General features: G+C 33.3%; 2 protein-coding genes across 2 annotated transcripts; both read left to right on the top strand.

The window, feature by feature from the left end:
- Positions 1-250: 250 nt before the first annotated feature.
- On the top strand, positions 251-3,809 carry LOC115242894 (NADPH:adrenodoxin oxidoreductase, mitochondrial-like). The gene is made up of 5 exons (XM_029819488.1): positions 251-684; positions 847-1,065; positions 1,169-1,384; positions 1,587-2,453; positions 3,635-3,809. The coding sequence occupies exons 1-4, from the start codon at positions 565-567 to the stop codon at positions 2,412-2,414; spliced, it is 1,383 nt and encodes a 460-aa protein (XP_029675348.1). The 5' UTR covers positions 251-564; the 3' UTR covers positions 2,415-2,453; positions 3,635-3,809.
- Positions 3,642-4,850, top strand: LOC115242876 (tRNA-splicing endonuclease subunit Sen2). Its single transcript, XM_029819456.1, has 3 exons — positions 3,642-3,809; positions 3,878-4,034; positions 4,159-4,850. Exons 1-3 carry the CDS (start codon positions 3,642-3,644, stop codon positions 4,848-4,850), a joined length of 1,017 nt encoding a protein of 338 aa, XP_029675316.1.
- The last annotated feature ends 5,375 nt before the right edge of the window (positions 4,851-10,225 follow it).

Raw genomic sequence — 10,225 nt, 5'->3', positions numbered from 1 at the left:
TTGCATCGCATTATCGATTGAATAAAGGAGCCATATAAATTTTATATTTTATTTTTATTTTTAAATAATCTTAATTTTTCTTTATTTTCTTGCAAATTATAGCGAGAAGACTGTTAGTCTACAAAGATCTTATTAATTAAAATTTAGAATAGCTTTAATATTTTAAATTTAAATAAATATAAAAAAGGTGATATCCAAAATCTCGATATACAATATATGAATGAAAGAATCTAATATTGTTCTTGTGTAATTTTTCATATCTGATATTTTTGCGCGATAATAATTTAACGATAAATAACACGAATTAATAAATAATTTCAGATTCGAGATCGACACTTGTAGATCATGTTTGTTTTGTAACAACGGATGACCGATGTTTTGGGATCATGTTTGATGCATAGAACGTGGTGACCGAGAGAGATTTAGCTTTCTAGAAAAGGGCGATTTCTCCGTAGGAATAACAAAACGACCTTGTGCGAGATCTTGGCGAAGTCTTCAGAGGCATATTGTAACTGTATAAAAAATCCGGTGCCACGTTTTAGATCGACGCCACCGCACGTTAAGATGAAATGCTACCTTATCAGGAACTGCACTCGCTTCCTATCCACCGGACAGCATATGCCGAAGGTATGCATTGTCGGTTCGGGTCCGGCAGGTTTTTATGCGGCCCAGCAATTACTGAAGGTAATAGCAATAGATTAATTATAACTAATAGCAATATATACATATATAGCATTATATATATATATAAATTGTTAAAAAAATAAATTTATTAAAGTAATTTGAATATATATCCCACGAAAAATAAAATTACATGAAATATTTGTATCAAATTGTGATTAATAGAGTTCAGGTGATGTGAGAGTCGATATATTGGAGAAACTACCTGTTCCCTTCGGTTTGGTGCGCTTCGGTGTTGCTCCGGATCACCCTGAAGTGAAAAATGTTATCAATACGTTCCATAAAACCGCGACCAATCCACGTGTTCAGTTTCTAGGCAATGTTAATGTCGGCACGGATATTACCGTCGATCAGTTATGTGACTTTTATCATGCTGTATTACTGGTACGTATCTAGTATTTTATACCATATTTGTTAATTATGTAATAAAAAGTTAGCATAATATTTTTGTTTAATTAATAATTGTTTTTCTTTATTTTTATCCTAGACTTACGGCGCTCAAGAAGACCGATTGCTCAATATACCGGGTGAATACTTAAACAATGTAATATCAGGTCGACGTTTCGTTGGTTGGTACAATGGAGTACCAGCTGACAAGGACTTGAACATTAATCTAGACGTGGAAGAAGTGGTTGTTCTAGGTCAAGGCAATGTAGCTATAGATATCACGAGAATTCTTTTGACACCTATCGACAAGCTCAAGGTAACTCTCGATTTTTAACTAATGTTTTATTAAATTAGGAATTTTATGAATATTTACGATTCATAATAATATGAAAAAAAGATTCTTAGATTGAATTATATATTTTAAAATAAAATCTTCACTTAATTTTATCAATTGCGTGATGAAAGTAACTTTTAATTTAAAATGTTAAGCTATCTCCGATCTCTTTCAATTATTTCAGAACACCGACATTACATCGTTCGCCCTGGAACGTTTATCTCGTAGTAGAGTGCGAAAAGTCTCCATGGTTGGACGAAGAGGGCCTTTGCAAGCCGCATTCACAATCGCGGAACTGCGCGAGCTCCTTAAGTTGGAGAACTGCCAGAAACTCTGGCGACCGCAAGACTTCACGGGCGTACGAGATATTGTGCCGACCTTAGCCAGACCGCGAAAACGACTGACGGAACTCATGTTGAAATCTTTAGAAGAATCCGTGAGCGGCTCCACGCATGCTAAAGAGCTAAATCCGATCTTTCTGCGAAGTCCCGTCGAATTCCATGGCGGCGATGAACTGCGAAGTGTCAGATTCGCAGTGAGTCGTCTGCGAGGAGATACGATTCAAGATCAGGTGGCCGAGGCAACCGACGAATTCGAGACGATCCCGTGTGGTTTGACTCTGCGTAGCATCGGTTACAAATCCGCTCAAATAGATAGTTCGATTCCGTTTGACGCGAGGAAGGGACGTGTGGTGAATAAGGGCGGTAAGGTCGACGGCAATCTCTACAGCGCTGGATGGGCAGCCACCGGACCGGTCGGCGTTATCTTATCGACTATGACGAACGCTTTCCAAGTCGGCAATCTGATGTGCAAAGAACTGACATCCTCGACTGAGAATAAAGCGGGTTCAAACGGTGTGCGCGATATCTTGAATGCCAAGAGCATCCAGATAGTATCTTATGGAGACTGGCAAAAGATCGACCGCGTTGAACAAGAGCGTGGTAAACAGCTGGGAAAGACGCGGGAGAAGATTGTCGATGTGGCGGAGATGCTCGATATAGCTGCAAAATGAGCAATCTAAAAAATATTTAAAGGATGTTTGAAAAATTAGGTACGAAAAACTTGTTTTTTATTGTATGTAGGTAATTACAAAAAAAAGGCGAAAATTACACAAATTATTAGGTATGAAAAGTATGTTTTTCATACCTATAGGTTGTCCAAAAGATTAAGACATTTCTTTTTTATCGAACATTGAAAATGTGTTAAGATATTTCTTTTATATGCCTAATCTTCGTGTTCATATTTTGGAAGAATCGATATAATAAAAATTATGTAGGCCTAATTGCACATTTGATATTGTGAAGGATATAATTGATTTAACCTGCTTTTTTAAAAACTCGAGAAAATCAATTTCAATTAATTTAACTTGAAACTACCTTTCTTTAATAAACTTGTTAAAATTTTGCTGAATTTTCCAATTTCTGTGTTGCAGAATGTTATGAATTATTTACAGTGTAACATCGAAATATATACATGTTTCCTTTTTATATGTACTTTATGATGGAATATAGAGAAATAATTATATTTAACCAAAGAGAGAGACAAATTACAGATTATATTTTATATTAAGATTACGCTTTTATCATTGTTATTATTGTAAATTATTGTGACGGGTTGAAAAATAGATGTGGTAAATGGATTGAAAACAAATTCTATCAATTGAGATACAATTAAATACTGACGTATGTGTGTTGTGTATGTGTACTACCTAACCTGATCTGACGACCGAAGATACAATCATGAGATCATTAGCTGTCATTTGAAACGATATACATCTTTTAATAACTGATAATAAATAATATAAACATAAATTTTTATATAGAGAAACATTTTCTTCATGTATATTGTGTTGTGTTTAAAAAAATATAATTCTATATTTGTGATAGAGGAAATTCTGGGTACAAAGAAGCCGTGATAATACCTATTTTTATAGGTTAGGTATTTTGTCGCATATGTATTTAAGATTATAATTAATTGTGTGTGTTTAACGCTAGAATTATGTATATTTTATAATTTTCTGGTTTTTTTTTGTAGGCGCATACAAATTAATTTTTTTATTAGTATCTTGTTAGCATTTTATATTTATATTTTATATGTAAATTATATATGCAACATATATATTTTAATGCTAACAAAAGTTATCTAATTTTAGTGTAGTTTAGATTATTTGAAATCTCTTTAATCAGATGTAACAAATATATACCATAAAATTTTATATTCTTATTTATACAGCTAAAACATGAATTTGCGAGAACCAAGAAAGAAAAAACGAATAAAGTTGAAACCACAGTTTCCGTTTCCTATTCCATTGGATGAAACACAAGAATGGCCAGTGTACACAGCACATCTCACAGATATGGGGTCATGCATAATTGAACCTGAAGAGATCAATGCAGTGCATTCTATGGTAAGGACAAATTTTAAAATTACTTTTTGATATGAATGGCAATGAAGAATAAATATTTCTATCTGCAGGGATTTTTTGGTAAAGGATCATTGTCACGCAGTTATCCATCCTTTGGTAAAGCGAGATACGGAACACCGCCAGTTGTTCGGAACAGACAGTGGCTTCGTAGGCAAAATTGGCTAAAAGAAGTCAAGGAGTTGAACTCTGCCTCTTCCAACTATGAAGGTGCGAATAGACAATTTCATAATATGTAAAATACACTTCATTGTAAATTAATATAATAAAAAAATCATTCTTAAATAAAAAATATAAAGTGAAATGAAAATAATGATATATTATAAAATTGCAGTGAAAATCTGTGATATCGCAGATGTTAAAATAAGTGCCAAATGCGAAGAGGAAAATGTCTCGGATAACAAGGAAGAGAATATCGGAGATATCATCGAGATTCCACTGAATTGCAATGAGAATAAAAATAAACAAAGAAACGAAAACGAAGTCATAAATGATATAGAAATTGACGAAGTTGTTCTAGACTCTGCAGAGGAAGACGACGTATGTGTCATTATTAATAATCAAAAGTTTGACAATAACAAAAGTTCACCAAAACCTAACGATGATAAGAACTGCTCAGAAGAGAAGAAAGAGGAGGAAGAACTTTGTGAATTAAACTATTACGATTTCAAAAACGATTGCGCGAATGAGGATGATAATCAGCATGGAAAGCTGTTGGTTTTGCCAGACAGTGACTCGGATACTGAGAACTATTTGAAAGATATTAAGCCAAGAATCGAGAGCGAAGGTTTCCCCATTCGAGAGGCTCTGCGTCTAACATTTGAGGAAACCTTTTTTCTTCTCTTTGGATTAGGTTGCCTTCAAGTGGTTCACTTTGACGGCAGTCTGTTGGACATTAATAACGCATGGTTGTACTTTTGCAAGGAGAAACCAGATTTCTTACAGAAATATGTGGTTTATCATTATTACAGGAGCAAAGGATGGGTTGTCAAGCCCGGCCTGAAATATGGCGGCGATTTTTGTTAGTATTTGTTGTTTGAATATTTATTCTTTGAAAATATCTTGTTGAATATTTTATTCTTCCCATGCTTAAGAATATCATATACTTATAATGTTATTTTGTTGATTTTTTAGTTTTTTCTTGTAAAAACTTTAATTACTTTTATATTATTAGAAAAGTAGTAATTTTTTACATTTAACATTCTCTAATCTTTAAAATATAAAAACAGGAGTCGAACGAATGTTAAATGATCGTTATTGCTAAGAATCACTCTAAGAATTAATTAATTCTTATATACATTAATTATTATTTCATTGATTATTATAATTAGAATAAAAAGGTTTGCTATTATTTATCAAATATAATTCTTCGCGAGGGATGTGACCTCGACGAAAGATCGGATGAACACCCTGTATATATCTTAGTTGTAAAGCTGAACGAGATTCAAGTGAAAGTGTATAACTGTTTGCATCGTCTATATGTTCCCTACGGCATCCTTACCTGTACCGGCTTCTGCTTGTATAATTGGGATATCGCTTATATTATTGCATTACGTTACGTACTCGGTACATAGAGTATGCTAAAAAAACGAGAGTCACTACAACGAAAGTATATCTCGATTAGCATATCTCGGAATAAATTTCCTTTATATTTGATATACAAGACAATTTAATTCGAGACTACACCATCTCTTTCGTTCACAAATTTCTCTACATTAAACATTTTTATTATCAAGTCTTAAACTAAATCTCTGTTAAAGAAATTTAAGTGAAAGAGCTTTCTCTTGCGTGTCCACAAAAAAATGCTTAAAAATCGATTTATCTAAATTATATTATCATTTAGCCAAAATTTCCAAATTCGATCTACGTCTCAATATGATGATTTCTGATAATAATTTCTACAAATGATAAACAACGATGATATTATTTATTATTTATTATTAATCATTATAATTCTATCTATTATGAAAAATTTATAGGTCTTTTAAGCAACACATTCTTAGTTTTTTCTGGATATAGTTTAGATTATTTTCATATGATTTTTAATTTATTGAATTATGAACAAAAGTTTATAGAAAATTACACATATATGCATTACGATAATATAAAATTTAATAAATTACATAGAGAAAAATATTGTATATATATATAGAGTTGTTAATTATCATTGATAAATAATTTCTAAATATGACAAGCGATAATAAATTCTAATTTATAACTTGTTGATAAAATTTTAACATACTTCGATACATAGTTGTTCCCGACTTCGTTCTTTTAGCTCGCGCTTACTCGATCGCGACGGCGTTTCGGGGCCAGCGAGTAGAGTGATTGCTAAATGAGCATTCCTCTGAGAAACCCTAGGCTTGCTTTCTAAGCGAGGTCCCCGGTCACGTGCCACAGGACCCCCGGTTTGCGCGGATAATTCTGATCTGACACGTGCAACCGCTTGTCCGCTCGTGATTTTATATCCACGCGTGACCAGTACATATCTACCTACGTACATACATACGTGCGAAAGCACGTTCACTGCTCTCGTTTCGCTCGCACTTCGATACACTTTTGCCGCAACCTCGATTTAACGTAACCGTGATAATGTACCGTGTGATTAGCGCGAAGGGCGTAATTATAGAATAGAACGGAGATAATTACGCAGTTTCGTTAACCCTGAACGTAGTGCGGAATTTTGCTTTTATTTACAATTAATAAATTTACTAATTAATTACAATCGATACTCTTGTTATATTTAAAAGCGATAGCTCTTATCATTGATCAAAAACACATTGCAATATATTCTTTTTTTTTTAAACTAATATAATAATACTTCTTGCTGCCTACATACTTTTTTTATTTTTATTTTTCTTCCTTTCATATATGTATTATTATAATCTATGATTTTATTTTATTATAAATTGTAAATGTTTATATAATAATCTATATGAATTCAGATCGCATTCTATAATTTTATATATATAATTTATTATATATTAAATTTTAAGAGAGAGAGAAAGAAAACTGATATAATTTCTAATTGTAGATCTATAAAAAGCTTTGGCTTAAAGAAGATTCAATAATAATTTATGATTTTAAATCTTATTTCACATGCTCTAACTATAATTATATTATAATTAATTACGATTAAATAATAGCTAACTTATAATTTTACAGTTAATATCGCTGAATTTTCACAACGTTCTTTCATTTCAAAAATGAAACTTAGACGGTTACGGTAAGTGTGATTAAGTAGATTGCGGCAAGTGCATTTCCCCAGCGCGATGATCTCGCAGGAACCGGAGCGTGCAAGTGCATTTATATGCGCGTACGTTGTGTTACGTATCCACTTACGCTGGATGGAAAGTAAAATAAATTCGCGTAGAATTTACACGCGCTTCCGTGTGAAATCGCAAGCTTCCGCTTCCGACCTGCCGACTTTTGTCTTATGGTATCGTGTCGCGGATCCGCTTTAGATATGCGGGGTAAGAAGAAAAATGGAATCTGGGTCGATCGGTTGCGCACGCTGCGCGATCAGGAAGCAATCGAGAAATAACGCTCTGCTTGCCATAAATTGCAGGGAAATTTACACACCCTGTCCAAGTTGCTAAACCGCAACTTTGCGGTATTACCTGATATGTACATATATATTTCAATCGTTTTTTTCTCTTTTTATGGGGAATAAAATTCCTTTTTTATAGGATATCCTGCTCTAATGAATCGTTTTATGGATGCAAATATAGATAAGAAAACATTGCTCAATTGACTTTAAAAAAATTTTATTTTTATGAAACTTTATGTAATATATTGATGATCTTAAAATTCTAATGAATTTAGATCATACTTTTGTTAAGGAAAGATTAACTGCTGATTTTTACCGAGAAATTTAATATAATCTTAAGCAGTAATATATGTAAGAAAGAGCTTGTGTGTATGTGAAGTTATTTTTATAATTATTTTACTTCTGGAAATATCTTTGTACATACAAAAATATGAAGTTAATATTTTGTATATTTTTATAAAACTTGAGAATCTTGCAAAACGTGTGAATTTAACAAAATCATGATTAGAAATAGAAATATTATATATTTTAATATTTTACTACATTATTTTATTAAAAAAAGATTATTTGTACTATCTATTATTTAACATTTATTTCACAAAAAAAAATAATATACATTTTATATCATATATATATTTTTATTTATGAAACGCACATCAACTCTCCAAATTGATTAAAAAATATATCTATTTTGCTGCAGAATTCTTATACCTCGATACACAAATATATAAGCCGTGAAGATAAAGACTCGCGACACTCCTTCCGTTGTGATAAACGACAAACAAATAACCGAAACCAGAGGCATAAAATCGCGCTTCAAGGATTTGCATGCGTTTAAGAACTTTGTCATCCGCATAAATAAACTCGTCCCCATTTTGCGAGTCCGATATGCACACGAGGGAGTCGATATAAAACCAGCTTAGCCGCTGGAGCTTCGCGTTCTCTTTCTCGCGAGCGATTCTTACAGGTTTCGCAAGCGCGGTAATCTAATGACGGAATCCAATTCGACGCGGTTTTGCGGTAAGCTCGGCAATTTTCCAAAGCAAATATCGAGAAAGTAAATAGACTTTAAAGGCAAGAAGGTATTAAAACTTGCAATATGGCTCATTAGCGAATTTTAATGTCTCCTTACTTTGAGTGATGAAGTCAGAATTTTATATTTATTTAATATAACAATATAATCTGCTGGCATTTAATATAATTATTTTTAATATAAAAGTGACACATCTTTAATTTTTTTGAAACCATGTTAAACAATTATTCTTTAATAATTCGTCACTTTTATCAACTATAAATAATATGATCAATATCTTGCTGCAACTCAAAGAATATTTATCAAGCTTCGAGGCATAAAGAGAGTTGATCGAGAAAATAATAGGAGGCGGATTGTGAGAAATAAATTAACAGGCGATGAATTAGCAGCCGCAGAGACAGGTCATAGATCTTCGAGAGGAGGGCCCCGGATTCCTTTATCTCGCAGCTGGAATCAGTTGGAAGGTCGCGCGATGCGGGATGTCCAATTAAAAATAATCCCGTCCTCGGGAGAAAGGCGAAAAGTCGCTACAGTAAAACCAACGAAACATCACGAACGACCGTGATCTCCTGCCAGGAAAGCGAAGAAGCTAGGGTCAATGTTCACGACTCTAAGAGTATACAATGTGAAACCTTGTCTTTTATTTAATTTTAATTGTACTCCAAGGGAATGAGAATCTTACGCTTCAATTGTCGACGATTTATCGCGATGAATATGTATCCCGAAGAAGAGGAAAATTCGCGAAGCGATCGCGGCTGGATATAGCGAAGAAATGTTACGTGACAAAGAAGCTTGGCCATAGTTCGAGGGAATATAACGGGTAGATTAATATCGGCAGCGCTTTTGTTCTTGGGAAAAAATGACATCTCGCATAAAATGCGAGTTGACCTTTTCCATCTGCTAGAAAAGAGGATGATAAAGTCATACGCTGCTGGGAAAGTGCTTTCCCGAGAATTCTCAGAGTTCGCTTAACCGCTAGATTGTGATTAGGCTTGCCTAGGATTGCCTCAGGAGACGCGTGCATAAGTAGATTGTGCCTAGCTTGCGTCAGACGTACGTAAATTTGCGTCGAAATTACTGTCCATTTTGCGAAATTAATCACCGTAGGAATGTCCTCACCAGAGATACGCATTGAGATGTCCAACAATAAGACGCAAATTTTTTTATCACTTTTTACTTTATTTAAATTATGATCTTAATTATTACAAACACAAGTGTAGATATTTTCACACTTTTTTAAACGGTAATTCGGTTTATTTTATTTTATTATTTTTAAAGCAATGTAACAAATAATCCCAATTACTGGCTGAAAAATTATTATCGTGATCATTCATGAACTCATAAAGTTCATGGCCACTACGCCGATTTAAATATGCGCATGTAATCTCACGTGATGTTCAAGAATACATTAATCGTTTGAAGACACGAATATGTTAATGTTTTTCAACATTGTTGCTTATGCTAAGTATCGTCGTACGATTTTTTCTGCGTTTTTTTTTTTGGAATCCGGAACACCTTCTCATACCGCTTTTATCGTTCAATGACACCACACGGTGGTGTTCCCAAAAAGGGAGAAATGATTGAATGAATACTGATTAGCATATGTCGTCGTTTGAATGAGAAACGAAGAGAGTCGTTTGAAAGCGAAGCGAACATCTTATATACTATGACAAATCGACAAAAGTGATATATCGACGACGAAAAGTTTCCACTCCGAAGAACTCTCTTTCGATTTTGAAATGTATGACATTGCACAAACAGGGCTACAATAATAAATAAAATAACATAAAATCCGTCTCATTTTTTATTATATATATA

Source organism: Formica exsecta, unplaced genomic scaffold (genome assembly GCF_003651465.1).
Source record: "Formica exsecta isolate Colony F162 unplaced genomic scaffold, ASM365146v1 scaffold659, whole genome shotgun sequence".
Lineage (NCBI taxonomy): Eukaryota > Metazoa > Arthropoda > Insecta > Hymenoptera > Formicidae > Formica > Formica exsecta.
This window is presented reverse-complemented; position numbering and strand designations above follow the sequence as displayed.

Excerpts from the sequence above, each read along its gene's own strand:
- LOC115242894 (XM_029819488.1), top strand. The coding sequence starts at position 565 with ATGAAATGCTACCTTATCAGGAACTGCACTCGCTTCCTATCCACCGGA. Across the intron at positions 685-846 it reads CGGCCCAGCAATTACTGAAG|AGTTCAGGTGATGTGAGAGT; the intron begins GTAATAGCAATA and ends TGTGATTAATAG. Across the intron at positions 1,385-1,586 it reads CACCTATCGACAAGCTCAAG|AACACCGACATTACATCGTT; the intron begins GTAACTCTCGAT and ends CAATTATTTCAG.
- LOC115242876 (XM_029819456.1), top strand. The coding sequence starts at position 3,642 with ATGAATTTGCGAGAACCAAGAAAGAAAAAACGAATAAAGTTGAAACCA. Across the intron at positions 3,810-3,877 it reads TCAATGCAGTGCATTCTATG|GGATTTTTTGGTAAAGGATC; the intron begins GTAAGGACAAAT and ends TTCTATCTGCAG. Across the intron at positions 4,035-4,158 it reads TGCCTCTTCCAACTATGAAG|TGAAAATCTGTGATATCGCA; the intron begins GTGCGAATAGAC and ends ATAAAATTGCAG.